The sequence below is a fragment of the Idiotropiscis lumnitzeri genome, chromosome 15 (genome assembly GCF_059441095.1).
Source record: "Idiotropiscis lumnitzeri isolate Australia: NSW breed Sydney's pygmy pipehorse chromosome 15, RoL_Ilum_1.0, whole genome shotgun sequence".
Taxonomy (NCBI): Eukaryota; Metazoa; Chordata; class Actinopteri; order Syngnathiformes; family Syngnathidae; genus Idiotropiscis; species Idiotropiscis lumnitzeri.
Window position 1 is genome coordinate 4,807,047 of NC_142405.1, and position 27,955 is coordinate 4,835,001.

Sequence of the window (27,955 nt, forward strand, 5' to 3'; positions counted from 1 at the left end):
GCAACGTCTTCATCCACTCGCCACTTGGCTGCAGTGAGGCAGCACACTTATAACTCTTTTGTTTTTTTTCCTCGAGGTGTCACAAGACCTTTTATTCATTTTGTTCACCGGGACGCTTCATCATCCCAGCTCCCTAAGTGCAGCCTGCAATCGGCACGAAGTCTTCATCAGGAGTGGAGCCGCTTAAAGACTCAACTCCACTTTATTTATAGAGCACTTGAAAAGCAAGTGCGGCCGTAACAAAGTACTGGATGTGGCCTAACATCGCGCAACAAATGTTTCAGAATCATTAGTGTAAATTAAATCGGTATTTAGAAGGGGGGGGCTCACATTAACGGTTTTGAATTTTGCAGTCAAACCAAGGACCGTGATGCCGTGAGATGAGCAGTTGTAAGAGACCTTGGGATAATTTCCCCCCTCGTTTGACTTGCAAGGAAAGAAAACAATTAAGAGGCAAGCGCTTTGTAGTAGCAGGGACTTCACCTGAACTGAATTCACAGCAGTTAGTCAACAAATCTTCAAAATAAAACAATAGAGCTTGCCACGCTCACGTGAAGTTTACAGTTTACTCAACATAAACCTGCAAAAGCGTATTGACATCAATTAAAACAAACTGAAAAAGATCTGGTAACACAGCGAAGTGTGTCTTCTTTTTAAAGTTTACATTTGTGTGTGTTTGAGAGCTGGAGTAGGTGTAAAGTGGCGGCCAATCGGCCATATGTGGACGTCAGAAACACTCTGACTCGACTAGTGATGTCTGGATAAGGAGCAACGTTTGACCTGCAGTCACCCGCGATTGCCTCTGGGCGCGTTTGCAAGCAACACTTGACGTCTGATTTGGGTGAAGACTCCCAAATGTGACGGCGCCATGACTCACACACGCGCACGCACACGCACACACTCACACGCGCGGGCAAGCCTTCCATGCGCGCTCCCGCGGAAGAATATATGTACCCATTTTTATGGTATAAGTAGGTTGGCACATACACACACGAAAATTACAAAAGTTTATTTCCTAAAAAAAAAAAAATAAGAAAAATAATTTGTGCTACACACATAGTGGATACGGTCAAAGCAGAATGCAACACTTATATTCATAAAGTTGCAGATAAGATTCGGAGATGTATATTTAAAGGAACCAAAAGTGGTATTTTTTGCTAATTAAAACAGTTTCTTGTGAACAAAGAAGCATATTAAATACAACTTTTAGCATCACACTTCAACACGACAATAAATACAGACAGCTTGGCGTTTAAGCATGCGTCTCGTTGGAATCACTAATGTGCTTAGTAAGGTAAAAATGTACAATGTAGAATTTTCTCTGGCACGCCAGACGACTTGTGTGGTTACACCAAACAGTAGAGCCAGAAATAAAATTACTAAAAAACAATCACACAATTCTAAAGTACCTCTGTAAAGTCCTTTCGTAACATCTGGTTTTAACTGGCATTAATAACATCAATCGATTTGTAATGTAAATTGACTAACTAGATTTGAAGCACACAGTCAAAACGTAAACTTGTAGCTTACCTTCACAACATTGCTACATAATGGACCTTCGCAACCCTCGCAACGCAACTTTGTGATGTAACTTCATAACGCGCACTCGTAACGAACATTCGGAACAAAACTTTGTAACGTAACTTCGGAATAGAGCAGAACTTCATAAAGAAAAGGAAAGGAAATGTTTGCGGTAGCTACGGTGAACTTTGGAAAATAACAAAATCTTAATCTCTGTATGTCAAGGGTTCACAGATCTTTGGCTAACAGCTACATTTTTTTGTACAGCATTTTTTTTTCTAAGAAAGCAAACATCCACAGGAGAAAAAAATAACAACTCAATTAAATATACAATATGTTTTTGCGCTAGACCACCTCCACGTAATTAGCGGGATAAAGTCCCTCCAGGCCACCGTCCTTCACCCCCCTACACCAGCCTTGGTCGTCCTCTTCCTCAGTCTTCAAGAACTCTTCGCCTGCAAAGAGGAAGACGAATAGGAATATTTTGTCTTTTTTGGGGGTTTTTTTTGTTTCATGCACAAAAAAAAAGTTGGCGGTGACGTTTACCAGCTTTGAAGGAGAGTTCATCCGTCTCCTGGCCGACGTAGTCATACAACGCTCTCACCCTCACACCAACAATCATTGCACTTATTAGAAAAAAAAAAAGGTCATTGACCGTATCATCATCATCGCACTTTTATGTTCAATTTATTTACCTCTTCTCTAATGTTGCTTTCTCTCCAACCACCTCTTTCCCTTTTTTATTTTTTTTCTCTGGCGTCCATTCCTGAACATCCATTCAATAAAAAAAAAAAAAAGAAAAAGAATTAGTGTGTTAGCATGAGTAAATGTTAGCTAACGACTAGCATGTTCAGCAAAACACTAGACCATATTTTGACTTTACAACTCAGCATTTAATATTAGCTTGCTAGTAGCTTTGTAGCTAACGGCTCATTGACAACTGCGGACAGTTATCAAACAATTTTAGCTTTGCATCTGCGGGATAATATTAGCTTGCGACTAGCATTGAGGCTAACGGACATAAAAACACCTGCCGACTGTTAGCAGACAAATAGACGTCGTTTCACTAACTTATTTTAGCTCGCTACTAGCAGAGAGCCCTGTTAACATGTTCTTGCCTTTTGGAGATTAGCATACACGCACTGAGGCTAACCACCTCACGGATGCTTGTTGACAATTAGCCCAGAAGTTTACTAACCCTGTGTCCGGTGGCTAATGTTAGCTCACTGAGGCTAAATGACCTGTTGACAACCGTCAAGTGTAGCTCTGCGTTCGCGACTTAATGTTAGCTTCCTACTTGCATTGAGGCTTGCTAACCAACTCATAGTTATCAACAAGTTAGCTCTGTGTCCACTTGTTTTTTTTTTTTTTCTTATGCTAAGCTAATTAGCCGTGACAGGCACCTGGAAGTGCGGCCAGTCGGTGGGCATGCCCGGCCCGTGCGTGTTCTTCCACCAGCGGAGGTCCTCGTGCTCGTCGATGGCCGCCACCGTGTCACGTAGCTGGCTGTAAACTTCCTTCACACTGCGCAACGGGAGAAACGAAAGTGATTGATGATGTTTATCAATATGCAGATGATGTATTACGAATTTCATTAAGTGCTGACCGGCGTGAATTTATGAGCAGGGAGGAATATTATTTTCCTGTTAGTTTGATGCAAGTGGGAGAGGAAGCGGTTACGGTTGAATGCTGCACTTATTTACATATACAGTGGAGATCATTAAGATATACAGTGGTACCCTTGAAGTTCATTTGAATATACAGTAGTGCCTTAGAAATTCATTTCAGATATACAGTAGTACCTTTGAAGTTCTTTTAAATAAACGACTTTGGGTCATTGAATACGGTGTTTATGTTTGAAGTTGAGCCGTACCTTTGCAGTTAATTTGAATATACAGGGGCTGCCTTCAAAGTTCTGTTCAGTTCTTTTGAAGTTGGGTGAAGGTCTTTTTAATTAACAATGGTAACAGTTAAGTTTTAATTCAATATGCAGCGGCATCTTTGGTGTCGGGAGATCGTGATTGTCCTACGTATGACGTTGAGGCGACTATGCAATCATGATGCGATTAGACGCGGGTGCGGCTACCTGTCGTTGGTGGTGACGTCGAGGTGCTTGTCGAAGGAGAGGAAGGCCTGCTTGAAGAAGACGATCCTCTTGCGCTCCTCGTCCTGCGACTGGTCAAAGATGGCCTCCATCTCCTCCATGTAGCGAGGGGCGTAACGATTGGTCTCCTCCAGGACTTTCTCGTAGCGGCTTCGCACCTGTCGATGCGCCAAGCCATTAAAATGGATTTAGGATGTACTAAAGCAGGCGTGGGCCCAACAGTCACATAAAATGCTCTGCTCTTTCATTTAAACCTTTCAGTTTGAGGGACAAGAAATCAATAAACCAATTTAATGGGACCGATTAATTAACAAACAATACAATTAAAAAAGACTCTTTTACTCTTACTGCTGTCGGTTCGTTACCTTGTGTGTCTCCTGTTGAACCATCTCTCGGTCCTCCTGAATCTTCTTCTGCTTGTCCGCCGCGACATTCTGATTGGCCCGTGCCTGTGACTCGCGCTCCCTTGTGGCGTGCTCCTTGCGACTCGCCTTGTGGTACGCCCGCCTGGCTTTATCCAGCTGACGACACACAAAATAAAGGTCACACTCGACATCCTAAGCGATGAAAAGCTCCGTTTCCACCAGTTAGGACGATCAACGCAATTTAACTTTGAACAGCCGGACTCTTACCAACCTTTTTGAGGCGTTTGGTCCAAGGTTTCTGAGCTCTGGCGTAGCCCGTCTCTGCGTCCTGGGCCTCCTTGAACCCCCCGAAGATCTTCTTGGTGAAGGCGTCCTTCTGCCAGGTCCTCAACCTCTCTGCGTCTTCGGTTACCAGGGAGCGGCAGATGGACGCGTGCAGAGTTGCCAGACGGTCGGCCGAAGACAGAAAACACTGCCAGGCCTTCAGCAGGGACCCGTACATAGGACCTGAGGAAGAGCAAGGCCAATCATTGACACTGACTCAATATTTTATAAATGTTATATTTCTATATTCATAATCTCAGTTTTGGATACGCTGGTAGCTGTAAACATTCAACAAACCAATCTATACCAACCTTTGGACTACAGTCTTTCCTGAGATAGTAGTTATAGTCTCAAGGGAACGCTTTAGTCCAGAGAGAAGGTTCAAGTCCCAAGAAGTTTTCGTCTCCAGAGAAAGTTGTTCTGTTGACAAAGTTTTTGTTCCCTAAAATATTCTAGTGTCGAGAAAATGGATTCTGAGAGAAGGTTCTAGTTTTAAGAGGTTTTAGTCTCAAAGGAAAAATCAACTCTTTAATGAGGGTACTAGTCCTGAAGATTTTAGTTCGAAGAGATGGTTCTATTCCTGGGAGGTCTTAGTCCAAAGAGAATGATTTCAGTTCTGGGAGATGACTCTAGTCCCAAAAGAATATTTTGCTCCTAAATGTAGGTTCCAGTCACAAGAGAAAGTTTTAGTGTCAAGTCAAGGTTTAAGTCCTGAGAGGTTCTAGTCTTTTTAGTCCGGCAAAATGAGTCTTGTATTGACTCGACATTCGAGCACTCACTGGAATCCACGTGCGGCTTCCACTTGTTGCTCCACTCGTTGAGCTGCAACGCGTACTGACGCTCCACTCGGGCTCGCTCCTGGATGCACGTCGCCAGGTCGCCGCATGCCTGGAATGCGTCCTCCGTGCGTCGTACCGTGCGCTGGTAGTTGCCGGGCTACAAAGACAAAAGGGACGTGGTCTTAGTGCTTCATAATCAAAATAATGATGTTAGCTAAGCTTGTTTGCTCATGAAATCGACAGACAAGGTCAGAGGTCAATGGGACATGATGCAAATTTCCCTTCAAGTGGCGTCTGGGCCAGCAGTTACCAGGACGGCCACCAGAGGACGCCAAAGGATACAAAGGATACACATAAGGAGAGAGAGGCCAGTTTGTGGATGTGGAGCTTGGATGTCACAGTCCAAAGTTTCCTGGCAGCCTTCGACTCTTCCTGCACTTCTTTTTACTGTCAGCTCGACAGTAAGTCATCTCTTTTCATGACATGGCAGGAAATGATCGTGGAATTAAGATAAATAGGAAGGAACATTTATTGGAAAAGCCCTCCGGAGCCTTTCAGATGTATGAAACGATGTGGCAATCCAACTGTCAGAATTGCTTTTTGAATGTTTGATGGGGTTCTTGTAGTCTGTTATTAAGGACTTCACAGTGTGTGAGTGAGCGTGTTGAGAAAGAGACGATGAGAGAGTGTGAATGTGAGGGTGAATGTGTGGTGGAAGAGGAGAATTAGAATGTAAGAGATTGAGAGTGTGTGACAGAGAAAGATTGAGTGAGTTTAGAGTCGCGCGCATGTGCGTGCGCGTGAGTTTGCGCGCGTGTGTCTTCCCTAAGCAGATCCAGCTGAGGAATCCGCTGGCGGGCCAACGGAAACAACACAGCACAAAACCAGTTGGCAGATGCTAACACGCTAGCATCAAGAAGAGGTTCTGTACTGTTTGCAGTAGATTCCGGGAAGTCTGCAATGCTAGCATGGCTAGCCTAACACTAATAGACATTTTCTGGTGTGCGTGTGGGGGTGTGTGTGTGGGTGTGTGGGGGTGTGTGTGCGTGTGTGCGCAGTTTGGTATATCTGTGCAAAAAAACAATGGTTGGGAACATGACAAATACAAACAAAAAGAGAATTAAGCAAGTGTAGAAATAAATGAATGCTAACATGCTAGTTGTAGAAATGCTAACATATAGCAAGAAAGAAAGATCGCGCCACCCAAACATAATTGAATAAATCCATTAAAATATATATGTGCACTATATAAAATAATGAACATAAATATATAACTAAGTAAAAATAACTAAGAAATAAATCTTGCTTTGCAGTCAGGAACTATTTCAGTTTCAAATGAAAATGGTCAAAATGCTAACATGTAGCCGGATGGAAAGCACTCCAGTGCCCGGCAAAGGGTTTTAGACCCCGACCTGTGGGCAAAAAGTGTTTTATAAAGATTGATGAGATGTTTATTTGTTAAAAGTTGGTACCAAAAATGAAATAAAATAAAATTGGGAGCGACATATAACAAATTGTATGCATCAGATAAATAAAAGTACAAAACGTCCGCATTGAGGGAATGGCTGGACATTCTGGCAACAGGAGTTGACACACTGCTTCTTGTGTCTCAACTGTGAGCTGCATCCAATTAGTGTAGCGTAGCATGCTAACTGGAAACAAAGAAGGGGGAGGGGCAGCCTTGTAATGAATGTCACGTTGTCAAAAGCCAAAATGTTTTCTCATCTCAATATGATTTGGATTCAACTATTGTGTCATATGAAACACAATCGAGAGCGTATCCACGGTCAGGCTTTGGAGTCGTAATGACTGATTTTTATTTAAACAAAGAACACCTTGTTAGCCACGAGAGAGCCGCCGCCTCTAGCGCAGACGGCACTTTGTCATGTGTATAGACTCGCACGCCATCACACACAGTAGCATTTTTTTTCATGTTACAATGTCCTTCTTAAGGCAGTCTGATAATGGTTTAACAATTTTCCCCGGAATAAATGACTATAATCAAGATAAAATGAAGGCAGGGTCAACTTTTAATTGTTTGGAGACCTTGTTTACATTTTAAATTAAATCCTCGGAATTTCAGTTTCTTAATATTAAATATTTTCAGATTTCTGCAGTTCTCCACAAAAGCAGACTGATAATGTTTGTCTTTTTTTTTTAAAAGACATTTTCAAATTCTTGGATCTGAACATCTTACCATCCAAAAGCTACGATTGTTAGCATCCTCGCGGTTGTTGTCGGCTGGCAGCGTCGACATTTTGGCGCCTGCGAAAGGAAGCATTCTCGTTAGTGTCAAGTCCCATTTAGTTATAGCCAGCTAGCCAATCAAATCGCTCTGATGTCATCATGTGCCACACGGGACGCACAGCTTTATCTGATGTTTCACCAAATATCACGTCACATGCACAGGTTCTCCAAGCACAATCATGCCGTAATGCTAACTTTGCTAACCGTTGACTAGCCTGTCACGGTGATCTGAAAGAATGTGACCCCCCCCCCAATCAGCTTTTGGTTTATTAAAATCTGACAATTTTTAACTCAGTGAGGCCTAAAAATAGATCTGGTGGGAACATACAAGTAGCAACTTCCTGTCCAAATTCATGTTGATTCCCACGCTTGCTAACGCTAGCACGGCATTCACCTTCCCATCCAGAGCGCCGAAGCTTTTTCCCCGCACAGACTTGATGCCTGCTGCCATTATACGTCCAATCATCATCACATGCTCAGCGCCTCGCCCTGTCTGTCTCGTTCTCATTCTCTGGCGAGGGCGACATAACCCTGAAGGAGGTAATGAATTGCCATGAATTTGAACCCTGACCTCCACTTCCTGTGTTGTATAGACATGGGGGTGTAGGAGTGCTACTTTTAAAAGTCGTCTGTCAATCAAATATCATGTTGATGTGATGTTAGTGCATCATGCCGAATTAAACACAGAAGTGTTTCGCTATTGCTCGTTACATCATCTTTATAATAAACGACTTGTGTCATCACTTTTTCAGCAATCCGACACTAAATGGTTGATTTTTTTAAAGGACTCTTGTTACAGTTGCTGTAATTTGAAAACAGTCTCGTTCCACCAATTACGGGTGGTATCCTCTGTTTCGCCATCCAACATTAAATTTTGCTGATTTTTAACTGGAGTCATTATTGGCTCAATCTACGTGAATATAAACCCAAAAATTTCCAGCGTGAAGCTTAGTTGACATAACGTTGTCAAAAACGACGCAGAATTAAACAGAAAACTGCATTCGTGCGACACATGAACATTATTGTCAAATTAATTGCTTGCATCATCAGTAAATCACCATGGCAACGTTAAATTAGCAGATTTAGCGAATGGGGTCTTGTTACAGTTGCATGCAACTCATTTTGAAAATGCATAAAAGTCCCTAATGGCAAACCGATTTCAACATCACTGCAGCATAAATGAAGACGAATTCATCACAAAAGCATTTCGCCACCTCTCGTTAACATCATAGTCACGTTAATTGCTTGTGGCATCACTTATCAGCCAGCCAATGTTAATTTGCACTTTTTTTTAATGGAGTATTGTCACAGTTGCATTAACTCCTGTGTAAGTGGACCAAAGTGTTATAAGTTTGTAATTACAAGTTAACTAGACATTATTCTACCTGAGCCGAATTAATACGTTGGGACCACTCGTGAATACTGCAGTCATTAATTACCTCTGTCATCCGTTAATCAGAAATCCGAGGCTAAAATGGGTGATTTTTAAGAGGAGTCTTGTCATGCTTCAAGTAGAACTTGCCACACAAAGCTTTACTTTCCACTTAAAGAGGCCTTAAATGGTCCAACGTGAACTTTTTTCCCAGTGCATGCCAAGTTCACTTGGTGCACAAGCTTGCAGAGGCCCCAATTGGGACAACAAGTAGCTTAGATTCCTGGTCAATTTAGAACATTTGAAAAAAAAAAAAAGTTCATGTGGCGCTTCCTGGCAACCGAGGGGGCTCGAATCCTGCAGCCAAACGAGCGTGAGGCGTTAGGCCCACCCCCTTGCCCCCGTTTTCATCTGTCAGACATAACTCAGCACACACACACACACACAAACACACAAAAAACAGCAAGGACTGAAGAACAGAACAAGGATGACTCGCTTTAGATACTCACTTTGTAAAAGTTTTCTTCTTCTGTTGTCAACGTAATCACTTTCCACCCAATCTTCTTTTTTTTGTTTCCAATCCTGCTCTCGTCTTGTCGATTTTTCCAAGTGGTCGCCGCTCCCGAACGTCTCCCTTCCCTTTGGCGTTTTTTTGCGCTTGTGTCAGATGAGTTGGCCTCCTCTTCCTCCTCCCTTCCACAAGCCTCCTCGCCCCTCCTTCCTCTGTCCTCCTTCGCCGCCCCCTGTTAGGTCTTTCTTCCCCCTTTTACCTCCCAGAAACAGCTGCAGGACTCTCTTGTTCTTTGTGTTGCGCTTCTGTGAGCTCGCCGTCTTCAACTTCATGCACAATCTTTGGTTACGTTGTGTGTGTGTGTGTGGGTGTGTGTGTGTGTGTGTCACAGTTGAGCCCATTATGAACTTTATTGCCCCACAAAATAAGCTCAACGCAGCACAAAATTTCCCTCTTTACCCCCTCAGCATTCCCCTGCAAGCACAGCTGGAAGACACATCCGGCATATGTGTGTGTGTGTGTGTGTGAGACATGACATGTGTGACTTGGATGTTTGAGTGTTCCATGAACCTTTTCTGTTTACTTCCAGGAACCACAAGTATCAAGATAGAAATTTTACAGCAACCTTAGGTGGAAATTGTGCATTCCGGCAGCACAAACTATAACCTGGAAAATTTTGTTTTGCGGCAATTTGTGCAGACCAATTTGTGTTACTTTCAAGAGGCCCTGGAACTTTTGGGGGCGTGGCCTAAAAGTAAACATTTTTTGTTTTAGGAACTACAAATACAAAGGTGTCTTTAGAGTGCAGAAACTTTACTAGGAATATTTTGAGAGAACATTCTATCACGTCTCAAAGGCCAAAAACAAGTCCCTGCAAAAGTAACTCAGTAAATGCAACTACTAATAACAACAACTAATAACTACAACTACAAGGAAAAAGGGTTTAAAATGATTGGAACTTTAGTTCCAGGAAATCCGCGTAATCGACTAAAAGTTCCTGGAACTCATGTCTTGTGTCTCTCATGCGTGCATGTTGTATTACCTCACATTGTGGAGCTCTCGTGCTATCCGACGGTGTCCCAACTTGTCTTGTAGTAAGCCGGTTGAGACAGCTGTTGCGTCGTCATGCCGGCTGGAAGCAGCAGTCAGTAGACGGTAATCCAGCCGTTAGTCATCCTGCCATCAAAAGCGGACAACAAGACAGGACACACACACTGCGATGTCCTGTGGTTAAAACGGTAGCAGACACCAAGACGCGGGAGACGCCGCCTTTCAAATGCACTTTTAAGGTTACTTAAATAGGCGGAAAGTTGACCATTGCATTAAACAGATCGCCGAATGAAACAAAGAAGCATGGCAGGTTTACTTGGAACTAACTTCATATCAATTGTTCGTGTTTTTAGTTCACCGGCGGGACAACAATGCATTTGATGAATTTCAAATGAAGTCCCGTTGCAATCATATCGATTCACTTTCTGGTTTTATAAAATGCCCAAAAGGAAGCTTATTATATTATTGCATCAAACTTTTGACAAATTAAGCACAAAAGGCACATTGGCACAAGTTGTGAGCATGATTGGCAGATTAATTGCTTGAGCTGTCAGTTAATCAGAGAGGTGAAGGTAAACTAACTTTTTTAATTTTTATTTTTGATTTTTAAATGGACTTTTGCCACAACTCACTTTGAAAGTGGATCTTTGTGCGTCTGTGAGTATGTTGTGAGGGGTAGGGAGGGGGCGCAGCATCCATGATTTTAACATGATTTCACCATGCCGAATTAAACTCAGAAGCACAAGTACGTTATCACCATTCGTAAATATTATTGCAATCGTAATTACTCATGTCACCAATTAATCCGCATGGCCGCGTTAAATGGAATCATTCAAATACAAATTAGCATGAATTTAGAAAGTGGTAAAAAGAGTAAAAAGTTTTTGACTTGACTTTAACGTATCGTGCCGAATTGAACACAGAAGATCGTTGTCACTACTCGTGAACATCATCCCCGTATTAATCGACAATGTCGTTACTTAATCGGCTTGGAAGCGCAGAACGAGCAGATTTTTTAAACGGGGTCTGGTTAAACTGCCTTGCTGTACGGCCTCCATCCACGCGATGGCAGTGCAGCGCACAACATGTGACCGGAAGCCAGTAAACGAGCATAAAAGCGAAGCAGCCGTAGACAAGTCGTTCATTTTCAATGGTGACGTTCAACAGTGTAAGGTACGATTCAACTTTTAAGATAAAGATATGTCCATTTTTATTTTTTTTTTAAGGAGAGCAACAGGGACTTTGCGGATCGTATTTTATGAGTGTGCTAGTTTTTTTCTTAAACTGCAGCTAATTTGACACAATTGGATTGCAATCTTAACCGATTTAAAAGTATATATATTTTTTTAACCACTCTTACTCACTCTTGTCATTGATTATTCGTGAGAAAACGCCAAATTGTCGCATTTGTTCAATGGACTCGCGAACCAGTGGGCCTCTGCGCACATGGTTAGCCTTCCCGGTGTCTATGTTGCTACAAGCTAACGCAACATGTTTTAATTTGTTTCCATTTTCAATGCTCCTGTGATGACGTGCACTGGGCTCTGAGACCATATGGCGATTCTGTGCAACTTTGGCCTTGACAAACCAAAGTTCCTGAGGAGACAAATTAGCAAAAAAAGACGCACATTGACAATGTTCTCATTGTAACTTTTTTTGTTCACTTTTTTTCTTTGCAGATCCCCACTTAAAACCCTAATGGAATCATCCACGCGTGGACCCACGATGGTGTGTTCGGGGGTTACCAAATGTGGTCGTCAAGACACTGAGGTAATTTTTAATTGATTATTAATTTTAATAAATTATTTCTATGATGGATTGCACTGGGCTCAGAAATATTCTGTTGATGAAAGTGCAGCTCTGCTCCTGACATGGCAGAGTCTGAGATGTGAAATTAACATTTAATTTTTTTCAGTGGATTTATCATCTCTCTGAAGTATATTTCCTTCTTTTCAAGGTCGTCACGTGATTACTCAAAGAATGATCTGCAACATTCTTGTGGACCCTAACCTACCCGTCGGGATGTGCTTCATCTAACACCGGATGCACGTCTGTTGGTGGTACTCGGTACCACGTGGGCCAGATGGTGCCCTCCGTGCTTACAAGATGGCGCATACAAGTGGCAGAAATGAGTGCCAGCACCCCTTGGGTGTCACATCCCACCAGTGGAGATGGGCATCGTCTCCTGTCTTGTCAAATATGGAGGGATGACTTTAATTGAATTTTTTTTTAATCTAATTTATTGTAGTTTAGAAATTAATTTGAACGTTGACAGTTAAGGTTGAAGTTCATGGATGAAATGTTCACTATATTTCAATTGGGAATAAAATGAATTCAAGGTATTTTATGGTGTCCAATTTCCTTTTTATATATTTTTAAAAATATCTAATTGACAGCTGAAAATGTGCACATGCAACAAAAACTGTTTTCATGAAGGGATTAAAAGCGCATGTATTAAAACCTGTTCATCTTTATTATAATTCTAACAATTTGTCTCTTAAAACACTTTATATTCATATATTTATAGGAATGTGTATATGCATGGCACATATACATTGTGTGTATATATTATGTAGCAAAGTCTTTCCACAGTTCATAATCTTTGTTTTCTTTTTAAAGATCTTTTAACAAAACAGAAGAAACAAAAAAATGCTTTCTATGCAGTTGAGCCAAATGTTTATCTAACGGAGTCTAGTTATGATTTGTCAGAAGAAGAAAGTCCAAAGCGAGTAAAATGTTCCTGCAGCTCTCCTCTGGTGACAGAGGCAGGATGTTTTTGCATAAAAACGTGCTGGTCAACAAAAATAAATCAATTAATACAGGGCTCTAACTGGAAAGAAAGCAGCGGCGTTAACAATAATCATAAATAAACACAATCATTTTCATTTGGAAGACAAAAGATTCTGTATAGATCTTAAAACCACATTAGCTTCATTCGTCCTTATTGTTATTCTCAATCATCCCTCGGCGACCAATTACAGCAAAGTACGCCAATATTACCATAAAAGGCAAAAAAATAAACGTGGATGTAAAACGTGAGATAGCGAGAGCCCTTTTTTTTTTTTAAAGTTTAACTCCATTTCAACTAGCGCTACGTCATTAGCATTTCAGCGTCTTAGCGCTATGTTAGCGTCTCAGCGCTACACTTCCAAAATAGGATTCAAGCGTGGAAGCGGAAAAAAAAAGACTTTGAAATATGCTTGAATGCAAAAATACTTTGTCTGGTACTCAAAGCGTACGTGGGAATAACAGTAAGGACGACGGCGAAATGAAATCTCCCCACTAACGATGTCCGTCGCCCGGCCTGGTAAAAAGTTGTACGAAGATTCCAAGTAGTAAAAGGAGTCCTCCGGGATGGGAAGAAAGCAGGACATGGCAGTTTGTATCCATGGAGTGGCTTTGCCCCACAAGAAGTCCTCAATCTTCTTCAGTATTTATTATCCAAATACTTCAATATATATATTATATACTCTATATACCTGTATACGTTCCATAAAGTGTTTTGTGTGTGTGCATGTAAGTGTGTTTGTGTGTGTAAACCGTTTGGGTTTTTATTAGCTGTCCTACTCGTGCCCTACTTAGTCAACGCACTAGTATGCTATTTCCAGCCACTAGTAATACAATTCAGCACATAAGTAGAAAGAACCAACCGGGATCTAGTGACTACGTTGCACTAGTAGAATGACGTTCTTACTAGTGACATTTTTTTCCACTCCTGCTTTCCGATGTTTTTATGAGATTTGTTTGCACTGGTAGAATGACTAGGGCACACTAGTAGAACAACTTCATGTTACTAGTGAGGCAAACTGTACACTAATTAACAACTGAATGCCGCTAGTACTGTGAGTGACATTATAAAATTCTATGAGTTAAAATCTAGCGCTTCATTAGTATTAGTAGTAGTACAAGCATAAGGTTGCCAAATAGAGCGTATTTTTGCCCCACTAGTAACTTGCTTGTTCTACTAATGTGCAGAAATGTCAGCAGCAATCGAAGGGAGAAGCGGAAAATGCGTCATTAGTTAGACACTTGTTCTACTAGTGTGCTGAATTGCCTTAATAATGAGGCCAAAGTATACTAGTACATGGACAATTCATCGCACTATTACGATACGGACTAAACTCTCAAAGGACTTTCCATAGTGTGTGTACCATTTTTGATGTTGTGGGTCTGGGCACTTGTTTATGCTACAACGTGATACAGTGACCAGTCTGTACGTTTGTCATTAAAAGTGATGTCGGATGTCGATCACAGCGCTGAGGTAAGCCTGGGAATATTCTCCAGTGGCAACCAAAAACCTTCTCCGGCTCCCGTTTTGGATTTTGGACCATTCCTTTGGTCAGTCTTGCGAGCGCTGCCAAACGGTATTTGGGGATGAGCGAGTCGCATACGGGGGAGCCCTTAGTTGGTCCTGACATATCCCGGTGATTCCATTTTGGGACACCAGATCATCTTCCGCGACTTTTTTGGGTCAATCCACCGACTTCTTCCACCAACCTATGCGAGTGAATTCCTCCTCTACCGCCAGCTCAACTGCGACTCCCGTCATCAATCCTTCCCTCGTCTCGAGGTGAGAGGACCGACATGGGGAAGGGGCTGCTGGAGAGCCTGGAGGACACCAAAAAAAAACAAGACGGACTTTGCGGCTTTGTTTAGCTCACAACTTAAAAATGTGCTCCCTAAGATTGGATTAGCGGTAAGCAAGCATGCCTTGCAACCAGGAGATCTGGGTTTGAATCTCCGTTCCTCCCACATTCCAAAAGCATGCTTCTAAGATTGAGTGAAGACTTCTTTCACCAGCAATTACAAATTTGGTGTCTGACTGATATAACTGTGTATTAGTGGTTAGCAGGTTTGCCTCACAGTCAGAGGATCCGGGTCAATTGTCCCTTCCTTCTATATCCCCAAAACATGGGTCTAAGGTTAATCAAAGCCTTCAAAAGTTAGCTGGGATTGGCTAATCCTTGTTTCAAATATGGGCAGCACAGTGAAAAAGTGATTTCAATGTCTGCCTCACACAGAAAAGATCCAAATTCAAATGCCACGCTTGCTACATCCCCAAAACATGATTCTAACGTTAATCGAAGACACTTTAGTCCAGGGTGGAGGCCACTTCTCTTTGGAAAGTTAGCCAAGACTTGAAGTTTGGAGTCTGAATTGGTGATTGGGAGCATGGTGAATCAGCAGTTAGCAGGTTCGCCTCACAGACATGTGACCCAACTTTAAATGTCACTTCCTGCAACATGCAATCATATTTCAGGGGATGCCAGTGGCCCCTCTCCGCCGATGGCTGCGAGCCTACTGAGGATAAGTGCTCTAAAGATTGTATATATGGATGGAAGAAATTCCTAGACATTGGAAGTATCGGTAAATTGGTCAAAAGTCCCCATTTTATCCTGCAAACATAGTATAGGCCAGTACAGTAATTCTAGGATGAAAGAACACAAGAAGGATACTAACATGTCTAAAATCCTGCAAATTGCCCTTTAGGGATGAATCCCTTCCTGAATCTAAACCTGAAATAAAGGGGACCGTAGCCGATCACCTACCATAACAACCTCACTCGCATCAGTCAATCTATAGCCATACCTGTCAATCACCGACCTCAGAGCCCGTTCTATGTTCATGCGGTGGCCCACACGGGTGACGCCCAAATCCAGGTAGTCGTCCTTGGTGAGTGAGGGCAGGTGGGTGCCATCAATCTCATTGTCTAGGAAGCGCTCTCGGTGCTCGGCTAGATTCAGGTAGCCCAGCCAGTCGGCCACGTCGTACTTGGTCCAGTAGGGCAGCGGCTTGGAGGCGAAGGGCTTGGTCGGAGACGGGGGCGGCAGGTGAGGGTAGCTCAGACAGGTGGTTGGAGGGAGTGGGTGCAGGGGTGGCGAAGACGTCCCGGACAGGAAGTGAGTGGGAGAAAGAGAGCGGGAAACAACCAAGGTCGAGTTTGGAGGAGGGGGGGCCCCGGAAGGTGCAAAGAGGGGTGGCGAGGGCGAGAAGTAGGGGTCTCCAAGAGTGTTACCGGGCGAGGGTGGGGTGATTGAACCCCGTAGATCGTACATGGCACTGTACAAGGGAGAAGTGGGAAGCAGAGGGAGGGACGAGGGACGGGGCGGCCCCAATTTGGGCCTCTCTGATGGGGAGATCAGAGGACTGGGTGCCCGCCTGCGCTGGAGCATGTGAGGGTCCTTGCGGGACTCGCGGCTTGGGATGAACTGGAACTCGAGCGCTTTGGTCCGGTAGACGGGTCTGTGCTTGGGGGAAGTCGGATATGGGGAATATGATGTCGGAGACAGCGGGGAATGTGAACGGGGTGGCTGTGAGGGGGCGGGAGGCTGAGGGGATGGCGAACGCCCCCAGTTGGGGTACTGGGAGGCGGGGCTCGGCGAAGGGCACAAGGAAGGTTGAGATAAAGAGATTGGCGATGGTGACGGGGAGCGAGCCGACGGAGGACTCAGAGCTGAGGCTGAATCTTCAGAGAATCTGCGGATGAAAAAGAGAAAGTCAAGTCAATTGGTTTTGACTGAGTGATCAAAGAAAATGTTAAGGTAAAATTAGCGACAGTCTGACTAGAAGTCAAGTCACGTGACTCGAATCCCCCACCTCTGATCTGAAGGTCATGGAGCAACAAAAAGGCCGGTGTACCTGTGTCTGCTCAGTGGTCTCTGGCTGCTCCAGTTGTCCTTGGTTCTTTGTTGCAGTTTGCTGCCCATCTCATTGATCATGTTTGGCTTCATACTCGACGACGGAGGGTAAATCTTCTTCCCCTCTAAGAGTGCACCGAACTGCCCTCCGGTGTCACCGCCCATCTGCCCTACTCCCCAGAGAGGCTTCATTTCGGGAGTACGTGGGCGCTCAAAATAAGGTGAGGTGGGACGTCCTAAATTCTGCATGTCCCTCACCCCGTACCCATCCTGGGCGCTTTCGTCTTCCGTCGTAGCGCCCTCCTCGAGCTCCTCCTCTTCCTGTTCATGGTCGTCTCTTCGCCTGTGAGAGTGGAAAGACGCAGGGGCAGTGCTGGTCTGTCTATGGAGCTCACCCCCTCGACTTCCCTCCCTGAACCGGGTGCTTTTCGGGTAGGTTGACACTGCTGCTGTGGCATTCTGCATCTCAAAAGTTTGCCCGTCCAGGTAACTCATGTACGACTCGAGAAAATCCCCACGTTCTGCAGATTCCGCTGTCCCGCCTGCTAACCGGTTGCCTCCCCTCTCCCCTCGGTCCAACCTGTCAGCCCGAACGTTGGCCAAGATGCTGTCCAAGTGGTGGTCGCTACTACTGCGGCTGTCTAGCTCTTCTATGCCCGAGTCCACCACTGTCTCCTGGGATTCACCCTTCTTGGCGGCGGGAGGTGGACGGTGGCGCTCCCTTGTCCTGTGGTGGGTGCTCTGGATCGGGGCGGTGTATGTGCCATGCGTTCGCTCGTGGTAGAGCTGTGTGGAGGTGATTGTTGTGGCGGCAGCAGCGGTGGTGGTGGCGGCACAGCTTGTGGTCATGGCAAATGAGGCGGTGCCCCGCACAGGGGCAGAGGTGGCAGCCGTGGAGGAAAGGGCTGGGGGGCCCCGGTAGGCAGGGGGTGGTGTTACAGTGAGCGGGGGAGTGGGTGAGGAGCGCCCAGGAGCATGAGTGTTGTTGTACAGGTGGTGAGGATGGGACACGGATAAGGGTCTGTGATAGGAGCCGGGAGGCGGGGGTGGTGACACTGAGGGTGGAGGTGGGGGTCCGCTTGCTGACGTGGGCTGCGGGTTAGACGGCGAATGGGGAGGAGGTGGGTTGGGCGATGTCTGGGAGGGGGAGTGAGCAGATTGCGTCAGATTAGCTACCTCGCTGTCGTAAGACGTGAGGCTGGAGGCCGTGGAGTCGCCCGCCTGGGGGGAAGGCAGGGGCGTATGAGTGGGAAAGGTGCTTCCAAACAGTTCTTTTTGGACAGGTGGAGGCGGAGGTGGTGGTGGCGGTGGTGGGGGAGGCGGAGGTACCTTCTGTTGGCTTAGGTTGGGGAGAAGCCGGCGTTGTGAGTATCCCCTATTGAAGCTGTTGGCAAACTCTAACGGCGGTGGGAGGGGGTCTGCGTAGACAAATTCATCATCCGCATCCACCGAAGGAGCGGGCGGTGGAAGAACCATCAGGCCGGAGCCGGTGTTCCCAGTAGCGTTGGTCGTCTGCTGAGAACTGGTCGGTAGAGTGGAGGTATTGGTGCGGGACAAGATGTAAGCGTCGGTTTGACTCTCCATCCGGAGAAATGAGGGCCGCCGAGGCTGCTGGGCTGCCTGCTCATTAGTGGACTGTTCAGCCCTCCTAATGTAGCCTTCCCGCTCTTTCTCCCGCTCTCGTTCTCTAGAGGCCTCCCTCACTCGCTCCCTCACCCGATCCTGCTCTTGCTCTCTCTCCTTGAAGCCAGGCTGATGTATCTGGGACTGGTAAGGGTGCGTGTGGACGGTTTTGTCTTCCGAGAAGCGAACTCTGAGTCCCTCGCGAGCGCCACCCCCTTCCCGTTCTCTCTCAACACCACCGTTGCCGCCCCCCTCCTCAGCCCACACACCCCCTCGGAGAATTCTCGGTGATGGTGGACGTCCGACAGAAGGCGTGGTGGCAGCGAGGGATGAGGAAGTAACCAAGTAGGAGCTGGAGGACTGGGCAGAGGATGACACCGGCTGGGAGGTGACGGTCGATGAAGGGAAGACTACGCTGGACATCTGACGGACAAAGGGGCGCTCCGGGCCCCTTCTCAAGCGGCTGTCGTCCCGGAGGGCACGCTCTCTGGCTGCCAGAGCGAGCCCTAGTGGCGACGTGGGGTCCAGAGCTTTTCCTGTCAGGGGGTGAATGAAAGTGGAGGAGGGGGCAGGCTGTCTGCCGACAGCGGTGTACAGGTCAGCAGGAACGGATTTGGGCTGATAGTCCAGGGCGGGTGAGGAGTACTCTGGTAGGCCAAAGGCTGGAGGCATGCTGCGTGTGTGGTGGATGAAGGTGTCCCCGGAGAACATGCCCTCGTCGATGGACTTTGAAGGGCGAAGCTTGGAGTTGGAACTTTCAGCTTGCATGTTGAGCTGCTGCTGTGACAGGTGAACCCGCGTTAGTCCGCCCATGGGGTCACTACCGAGGCCCATGTCCTCGTCTGCGGACATGAATAAGGAGGCACTCTTCCTGCGGGCTTCGTGAAAGCGTTCGCGGTCCCGACGAGCTGCGCCCACAACGGCTGCCCCGAACTGGCTGGTAAAGTCCAGCCCATCCTGGGCTCGCATGGAAGGCAGCGAAGGAGGCGGCGGCGCGGGAACAGAGGGCGGCGAAGGGGGCTGAGGAGCAGGGGTACGAGGAGGAGGACCATGGGGGGGTTTGGAGTCATCCGCCTCCCCAGGGGCGGGGGTGTCGGCCTCCACGCTGCTGCCCTGACTGCTACGGCCGCTGCTGCTGGTGGACGGCGCCTTAACGATGATGGTGGGGATGGGAATGGAGCTCTTCTCCACTTTGCTTCCTTGTGTCCCCTGGGCTGCTCGCAGGTCTTCCACCTTCGATTGTTTCACTAATGGACCCTTGCCTCTCCGGGCGCCGCCCTTAGGACCCCCTGCTCCAGTTATGCTGCGCTCTACCCGTTGCGGTTGACCTGTCTGCTGTTGCTGCGGCATGACGGTCGCAATGCTGGATGGGGGGATGGCGCTGTTGTAGCCTCTCCGAAGACCAGCTGCTTTGACAACCCCACCACCACCGATAGGCTCTCCGGTATAGGCAACCTTACGTGTAGCAGTCCTGCTTTGGGCAGTGTGGGCGCCCACGTGGGAATAGAAAGATGAGTGGTCCACTGCAGAGCCACCTGCCCTCTCCCGGCCCACTTGGGTTAAGTGCAGCGCCTGGGAGTAGGGCTGGTAGTATGAGGAAGCGACCGAGGACTGCGACACAGAGACAGGGGGCTGGTGGGACGCCTTGGCTCTCCAACCGAGGGGCGGTGCAGAGGAAAAGGGAGGGTCCGGCGGCGCTGTGGTTGGAGGGGGCGGGATGTCATCCGGGCCGGGCACTGATAGACTGCGAGCAAACTTCATAGCCGGAGGATGCAGGAACTGCTTCTCCTCCTCCGGCACGCCTGGAACCACAAACAAAGAAGAAACCAGAGAAGTTGAATTTGACTTACTAAGGACACTAAACCAGGCACAGGAAAACTGAGGATGCTTGTCTCTATCTACCTGCCCGTCTACTCACCGCCAAGTCTGTCCTCAAGTCTGTCCTCAAGTCTTGGGCCAGTTAGTTTACAAGTCAATTTGTGTTACGATGTCATGTTACAACCCAGAAGCAGTAGAGAGTGAAATGTAGCGAGAAAAGACGACGTGTGAAACCCTGCAACTCCTCCAGAGAAGCAAAGCAAAGTCAATATTGTCCGTCTTACAGATTGTGGGTAACTAATTTTTATTGTGTTTGAGTCTTTGTGGTTGACTTCATTAAGAATGTACGATAAAAAATGATGCATGAGGCATACCTCAACATTGTTCATTGCTAAAGTTAAACAGTTAAAAACACAATTTGAAAACACTAGTGGTTCCACTAACTATAAATTGCAATGCTCCTAAATCGCACCCAGCAACTCGACAACAACAGTCGTTATTATTGCTCAAGTGTTTGCATGTAGACCATAATTATCATATTTACTTCGTTCACAGCACAGGCACATGAGAGAAAAACACAACGATGGCCTTTCCACACAGACACGGAAGGGCCACGGACACACAGACCAGCACAGCGAGGACCCCCAAGCGGGTCCAGAGGACAGACAGACAGGCGGACGCACTGAAGGACGGACGGACGGGTAGAAGAAACAAACCACCTCACCGATGGATTTCTGCCGCAGCATACCGTGCGGGGGCCCGTGAGGCGTGGCATAATGGCCCCGCTCGTAGGCCAGAACCAGGCCGGACGCCGCCGCCGCTAGACCCGCCTGGTCTGCGTAGTTTGGCTGAAAGAGCAAACGTTGATTTATTACACAAGCTTGCCTCTCGCTTAAACATACTGGGCCAAAAGTTGTTTTTTTTAAATGACTTGGAAACTTAATTAACGACCGATAATTGGAGTCAAGAACTAAAAAAAAAAAGTGGATTCAAAGGCAGTATTGGACTGGAACCAAAGAAAGAAGGAATGCAGAAAAGTAGTTTTAAGAGAAGGAAAACGGTGAAATGAGCACACACCTCGTTGCTATAGAAAATACGTCCCCTTTCCCGTTTGGGCCCCTGTACCCGCGTCCCCGCCGCCTCGTTGGTGCTGATTGTCTGCTGAGCCGCTGCAAGAATTTCATCTAATTTATCTGAGAGGAAGAGTGAGGACAGAGGAAAGAGGAAAGAGGAGGGAACGCACAAGACGGTGAAACAGGAAAAAAAGGGGGACAGCGGCGACACAAAATGGCAAAACGGGGATAAAAAAAGACGGGACGAGGAAGGCGGGAGAAGATGGCGCTGACGACGTGGCCTTACTCAAAGCCATCTGATAAACGGTCCGCTTCTTCTCAGCCACTTGGGACGATTCCAGTTCTGAAAGGAGGAGAACGGCGTGGAGTGAGCGCACGCCATCGGGATCAAAACAATAAAAGAGTGGACGCCAGATTACCTGACTTTTTTTTCCACGGGGTGGCAGCTGCGAGGAGGACAAAAAGGACACTCGTCTTTGGCGGGAGCATGACAGCATCGTTATGCGGAATACTAATAACGTTCCCTGGAGCGGGACATGCACTTGGGTGCAAATACTGTCTTGCACATAACTCAAGTTTATCCCAAGACACTTTTTACATGCACTACTTAACGCATTTACTGCCATTGACGGCTAAAGACGTCAAAGATCCTTTTTTTTTTTTTATATATATTTGGCTGGTAGTGAATGAGTTAAACATTAAAGGAAATAAATAACTAAATAAAAATAAAATAAAAACTTCTCTCACCTCTTTCCACTGTTGAAACATTCCGACGACACCGCGTGGGGACAAAAACATAGAAGAAATTGTCAGTCCACCAAAAGTTGATGCTTGGAACCTGCTAACCAATAAACATTACTGCCACCCATAGGACTGGAAGGGAAAAACATCTGCAACTGCATCGCTTGCCTAATAGCAATCAAAAATTTTATAAATCAAAAAAATAAATAAATAAATACTGTGTTAAAAAAACAAAACAAAAAAAAATCATCATTGCCTCACAATGTCACAAATTAATTAAACCGATTAATTAAACCGTTACAAAATATAGTCAGTTCAACAACCCATTTAAAAAAAAAAAAAAAAGAAAAAAAAAAGGGTGTGTTGACTCACCCATCTCCTCCAGCTCCGACGTCATGGACTTGGACCGCAGGGCTATGGCGGGTGCGCTCAGCCTCTTGCTCTGCTGCGGGACTGCAATGCAAGGACAACGGCGGCCACAAGGGGTCACTCACGAGGCCTCTTTCATCTCTGTCACCCCCTCTTGACGCCTTACTTTTCTTGCGGGCGCCCTCCTCCATGTCGGGGTTGCGGGTCACCATGACCACCTTGACCATCAGGCTGTTGCCACCCTGCCGGATCATGTTGACCACCTGGCGGTGACCCACTTTCACCACGTTCTGACCGTTGACCTGGAAGACATTAAATGTTCGTTCTTCTTTCAAATTACGTCTATTTAAAACAACCACAAAGCTTTGCCTTGGGATAGTCACTTTAGCTTTATGCTAACAATCAATGCAAAACCCCATAGACATGCTAACAAACAGCATCAGTGTCAAAAATATAATCCAAAATTACTTGCAGACATTCTTTATCCTCTGCAAGGAACGATCAATTTTACTTTGCCTTACGAGGAAGCTGTGCCTGTTTCCATGTGATGCGATTATTGTATCATGCTGAATTAAACACAAAAGCGCATTGCTACAACTCATAACATCGTCTTTATTTTAACGACGTGTGTCATTACTTTATGAGCAAACCCTCATCAAAAGGGTCGATTTTTTAAATGGACTCCGGGTTACCTCGATGAGGAAGTCGCCCATCCTGAGACCGGCCCGCCAGGCAACGCCGCCCTCATCCACCGACTCCAAATACTGCAAAGCGGGGAAGGCGGGAGTCGGGGTGAACTCCTCGATGGGAGTCTGAGCTGCAAATCGGCAAGAAAGCAAAATCGTCGTCATTTTCTTTTTTTTTCCCGTTGCGTTGCGCTCGTCTTCCTCACCTTTGGCACCTCGCAGCACAAAGCCGAAGCCCTCGCTGTCTTTCTTCTGCAGAAGCACCGTCTTCTCCTTGATGATGTAGTCGCTGGTGGGAACAACAAGACGTACACAACACGTTCAATGTCCTTTTTCATCTTTGTCAATTAATTTATTACACCAGCTGGCAGGACTGACAGACTGCAAACGGCATCGGTGCCTTACACACAGCGCACTGGGGGGGAAAAAAAATAAAAAATTGTCAGAGCATCTGATGAGACACTTTGATCATGCTGTCAACTTTGCGCGCACGCACACACATTATGCACAAAAACAGACTTTTTATGTCTCACACATAAAAAAATAAATAAAAAATACAAAATCGTGAGTAACCAGGGAGATAAATGTTTGCATTGATGTCGAACACGTTTGAAGGCTTTGCGATGTTTTTATCAGCCCGGTTCAATTTCAACAAAGTCTGCTCTCAATGGGGGTTTTAATTCAGTTCTCTGCTTCATTTATTTATTTATTTATTTTTCAAAAAAAGAAACACCTCAAAACAAGAGTTATTAATACCCACCAGCAATCGCCTTTAGTAAATGCAAATCCGGAAACAAAGGAAAAAGGTTTACCCAACTGGTGCTAATATAGAGCTACTGCAAAAAAATAAAATAAATAAATAAATAAATAAAAAATAAAAAAGCACCTTAGTAAAAATGACGTGCAGGTTCAAATAAGACTACCATCATTTTCCAAAAGATGCGATAATTTAGATGAGTCAATTGCAAATCTCTGAAATGTGACGCAGGTTGAAATACGGCTCGCAAACGTTGTGTGGGAAAAATAAAAACGAACAAAAAAATCCCTCCAAACGCTGTGGAGGAAAGAAATAAGACTACCGTAAATCACATAAAAATTGTGCAGGTAAAAGAAATAGATATATACTGCTAAGAGAACACCTCCTTTAAATCCGTACATCCTTCAAAAGTTGCGCAGATAAGAATATAGCGACAGTTAAAATATGATTTAAATTTCCTGCAAATTCTCCAAAATTTTGACAGCTTAGCATAAAGCTACCAATCGTTGTGCAATTTTGTTTAAGGCTCTAATTTCGATATGATGCTGTTTTTTTTTTTTTTACGCCCTCACGTCAGACGAGCTTTACGGCAATCTAGCTTATTTCCAGTAGCTCTGTTTTTTTCATTTGCGCAAGGCCGAAGTTATCAGTAAAAGCAAGTAAATTAAAACAAATGTTTCATCTTCGCCCATTTTTTTCACCTACTGCGCCTGCCGGCGGCAGATTTGCATGCTGCAAAAAAATATTAGCATGAGGGTTTTGTCTTTTTGCACACTCGCTTTTCAGCAACTTTCCTGACTTTGTCGCATTTCTATCATGCAAGGCGGTATAATAGCAAGAAATCTTGCAAAAGCGTACCGCGCTTGAGCTCACTTTTCCAACGGCGCCTGCTGGCCAAGGAAGGGTACTGCACATCCAAATTTGGAACAAATTGCCTCAAGTGAGATTTCTTTGAGTATGTACGCCTCTTTGAAACATTCATTTCTGAGAGAAAACGTATAATATTAAAGCTCACTTCTTCCAAGTCTCCTTTGAGTTGCCTTTTTTTCTTCATAGTGTGTGAAAACAAATCTAAAAGTATGACTTCCAACAACAGTTATTTTTGCGCTCAGGGGACATTTGACGATGCCAAAAGGTGACTTTTACGTGCAAACCGTAGGAACGTGATAATTTAGCTCACGGGGGGGGAAAATGCATTGAAAATCGGCCCAAACGGAAGGCGGAACTACAACAGATTGCTTTCGACTGCATAAGAGAGGCTCGCATGCACTGAGAAACACGCAACAACATTACGGCGCACACGCGCAGTGCCATCAATCCACAGAGGCGTGACACCGACGGAGCTTGCAGCTCTCACACACATGTTCATTCAATGAAACGCTCGCACACGTGCCTCTCACACACGCGCACACGCGCACACACGCACAATCAAAACAAATCCAGGCGCCGCAACATCTGTCAAGTCGCTCCAATCGATCCTGCCAGCCATGACGCCAAGGCATGTGACTCTCGCCTCCGGCTACCACGGCGACGCAAGAATGGAAAGAAAAAAAAAAAAGGCTGGACGGGTACCTGTAAATGAACCAGATGCTCCGATTCATCGGGCCCAGCATCGGCCAGGAGGAGGAGAGGGAGAGGGAGCGCGAGAGATCCTCCTCGCCGCATGCCCCCGCCGCCATTTCCTCCCCTCCCTCTCCTTCTCGACAGCGGCGAGAGGCAAACGGCAATGAGGAGGAGGAGGAGGAGGAGGAGGAGGAAAGGAGGAAGAAGAGGAGGAGGAGGAGGACGGGAGTGGGAGAGGGCCGCACTCCCCCAGCCCCTTCATGCTTAAAAAGACAGGGAGGCGAGTGGGAGCTGCGTTGGATGCGACAGGGATGGAGGGAGGTGGCGCAAGGAAGGTGGGAGATGCTTTGGAGACAGGTGACTGGCTTTCTGCAAGGAAAGGGGCGGGGCCTTCCATGCAAACGCACACATACGCACACCCGCGCGCACGCACGTACATGCATTCAAAATCACTTCACTGTCATGAAGTCCCATTCATAAAAAAAAAAACTGGCAACATAAAATCCAAACTGCTGACAACTGTCAAGGGACTGTTGTGATGATGTCATACGACACAAACGCAGAGATGTGATTGGCTCAAAGACAGCGAGGTTCGTCTGTGAGGGGGCGAAATATGGATGTTTGTATCGGATCAGGATGGAATGTCAAGATAAATACCGATTTTGTGGCTGATATCAACCTTTCGTTGGTCTTCGTCAAAATTAACAGACGGATGCAAAATTAACAGACGGATGAGGACAAACGTCAGTTATCTGATTTATGAAGTCATCTAGGAAATATCGACAACGTTACTGACGAGAAAATATTGTATCATAAATTACTCCTCAACTTGTACAGTCAACAGTAGGACAAAATATCGAAATTATGATACCGTCTTACGATGCATAATCGACTCAGATATCAATATTGTTGCCGATATCACATTTTCATTGCAACGGACACGCAAAAAATGTTGATATTACGGCTAACTGCTGCAGACAATTCCCCCCCCCCAAAAAAAACAGCATGATTGAGAACAAAAATCACAATATCATGCTTAGGGACGGGAATTGATAAAGGTTTAGAGATTACGATTCCATTATCGATGCAAAAATAAAACGATTAATTGACAACTAATCAATCATCAAATGAATGGATAAAAATTTCTGAGACCTTGTCAAATTTAGCAAAACAAATATAGTAGAAGTTATTGATATAATTTTCAACTCTATATTCCCCAGAAACATTTTGCCAACAAATAAATCCATTGTCATGCAACTGATACGCTCGCGTTTGTACGCCCCCCCCCCCCCCTCCCACCATTTTGTCTCCATGCGTGCACGTCACCTCTAAACAAACATGAACGGGACAGACAGCAAGAAGAGGAAGAGGCGGCGGAAACTCACATCATCCTCATCCTCATCTCAGTCCCAGTGGCCGACTAGCGAGTGGACCGCCATCGAGGCCATCGCGCACCCCCCTCCGTCCTGCACCCCCCCCCCCCTACTGACTTCATCCATCCTTCCATTCCTCTTTCCCGCTTCCCTGCTTTTATTTTCATCTCTCGCCCTCGCAGACCATGGCAGTCCTCTCGCATGAATGTGCTACAATGTGCGCGCGTCTGTGAACGTGCGCGCACGTTTGGCCAGCTTCCAGCCAGGCGTCAAGGACTCTGCGGTACGACAATTTTGCTATGAAGTCATTTCAAACTGCCATCTGGGACAGTGAAATGTTTTCTTTTTTTAAAATAGAATAAAGAATCGGTTCTTGCAATTCTATTAATTTTAATTTGTGATATTTTGCAAATTCGTCTTTTATCCTCTAAAAAAAGTAAGTCCAGTATTTTCTTGATGCCTTTCATGAGACTTTTTTCATCTTACTTCTTGCTCTCCTTTTTCCTTTATTTTTAGATAATCCAACTTTTTGGGGGTGAGGGAAAAAAATAAATTTTTTTATATATATATACAAAAAAGACAAAGGCATTCTTTTAACTGTAAGTGTTTTCTCCAAAATGCATTTTTTTATTGAAAAAAAAAACAATAACAAAAAAAAATCTCTGCTTTTTTTGTTACTTTATTTACTGGTTTAACTGGGCCCCCCCCCCCATATTGCCTGCGCGCGTGTGTGCGTGCGGTTGGCTAGTTTCCATCCAAGCGTCAAGGACTCTGCGGTATGACAATTAGACTATGAAGTCATATCAAAGCTCCATCTGCATGAGTCTCTTTGCCCCTCTCAGCACAGCGACGGAAATCTTTGAAGGCTAATTTGGAAGAAATCCGGCACTTTGGATAAATCGGGATACGGATCCAACATTGGGGCTTTGTGCAACCGGCCAGGGTTTGGATTTCTTTTCGGCGAGTTACAACCCACGAATCAAACAAGCATTTTTAAAAAAAAAAACATTTTTTAGAACAAAATAGTTTGCTGAAATCATT

The 27,955-nt window shown here is 45.5% G+C and overlaps 2 protein-coding genes, 1 long non-coding RNA gene and 2 other non-coding genes across 7 annotated transcripts in view; 3 read left to right on the plus strand and 2 right to left on the minus strand.

Annotated features, from left to right (window-relative positions):
* Positions 1–994: 994 nt before the first annotated feature.
* Positions 995–10,393, minus strand: LOC148322383 (protein kinase C and casein kinase II substrate protein 3). Of its 3 annotated transcripts, XM_088316067.1 has the most exons (11): positions 10,266–10,393; positions 9,222–9,549; positions 7,291–7,358; positions 5,094–5,250; positions 4,262–4,497; positions 3,991–4,146; positions 3,608–3,783; positions 2,925–3,045; positions 2,217–2,287; positions 2,068–2,147; positions 995–1,976 (listed from the first exon to the last, which is right to left on the minus strand). In XM_088316067.1, exons 3-11 carry the CDS (start codon positions 7,348–7,350, stop codon positions 1,867–1,869), a joined length of 1,167 nt encoding a protein of 388 aa, XP_088172193.1. In that variant the 5' UTR covers positions 7,351–7,358; positions 9,222–9,549; positions 10,266–10,393; the 3' UTR covers positions 995–1,866. The 3 variants fall into 3 exon arrangements, with proteins under 3 accessions (XP_088172193.1, XP_088172194.1, XP_088172192.1); XM_088316068.1 differs by lacking the exon at positions 10,266–10,393 and having other exon boundaries at positions 9,222–9,729; XM_088316066.1 differs by lacking the exons at positions 9,222–9,549; positions 10,266–10,393 and having other exon boundaries at positions 7,291–9,180.
* Positions 10,394–11,304: 911 nt separating this feature from the next.
* LOC148322384 (uncharacterized) lies at positions 11,305–12,615 on the plus strand. The gene is made up of 3 exons (XR_015846581.1): positions 11,305–11,446; positions 11,953–12,043; positions 12,231–12,615. It is a non-coding gene; the product is annotated as an uncharacterized LOC148322384 (long non-coding RNA).
* LOC148322385 (small nucleolar RNA SNORD88) lies at positions 11,790–11,880 on the plus strand. Its single transcript, XR_015846719.1, has one exon. It is a non-coding gene; the product is annotated as a small nucleolar RNA SNORD88 (small nucleolar RNA).
* LOC148322386 (small nucleolar RNA SNORD88) lies at positions 12,076–12,165 on the plus strand. Its single transcript, XR_015846720.1, has one exon. It is a non-coding gene; the product is annotated as a small nucleolar RNA SNORD88 (small nucleolar RNA).
* Positions 12,616–12,718: 103 nt separating the features above from the next.
* The window catches only part of shank1 (SH3 and multiple ankyrin repeat domains 1), a 37,902-nt gene continuing 22,665 nt past the window's right edge, over positions 12,719–27,955 (minus strand). Inside the window, exons 16-27 of the mRNA XM_088316069.1 lie at positions 23,428–23,510; positions 23,228–23,352; positions 22,702–22,837; positions 22,539–22,619; positions 22,173–22,181; positions 21,845–21,871; positions 21,712–21,768; positions 21,430–21,545; positions 21,077–21,200; positions 16,913–20,336; positions 15,863–16,750; positions 12,719–14,881 (exon numbers count right to left, since the gene is read on the minus strand). Coding sequence (XP_088172195.1) covers positions 14,803–14,881; positions 15,863–16,750; positions 16,913–20,336; positions 21,077–21,200; positions 21,430–21,545; positions 21,712–21,768; positions 21,845–21,871; positions 22,173–22,181; positions 22,539–22,619; positions 22,702–22,837; positions 23,228–23,352; positions 23,428–23,510 — 5,149 coding nt within the window. The 3' untranslated portion in view covers positions 12,719–14,802. The remainder of the gene's footprint in view (positions 14,882–15,862; positions 16,751–16,912; positions 20,337–21,076; positions 21,201–21,429; positions 21,546–21,711; positions 21,769–21,844; positions 21,872–22,172; positions 22,182–22,538; positions 22,620–22,701; positions 22,838–23,227; positions 23,353–23,427; positions 23,511–27,955) is intronic.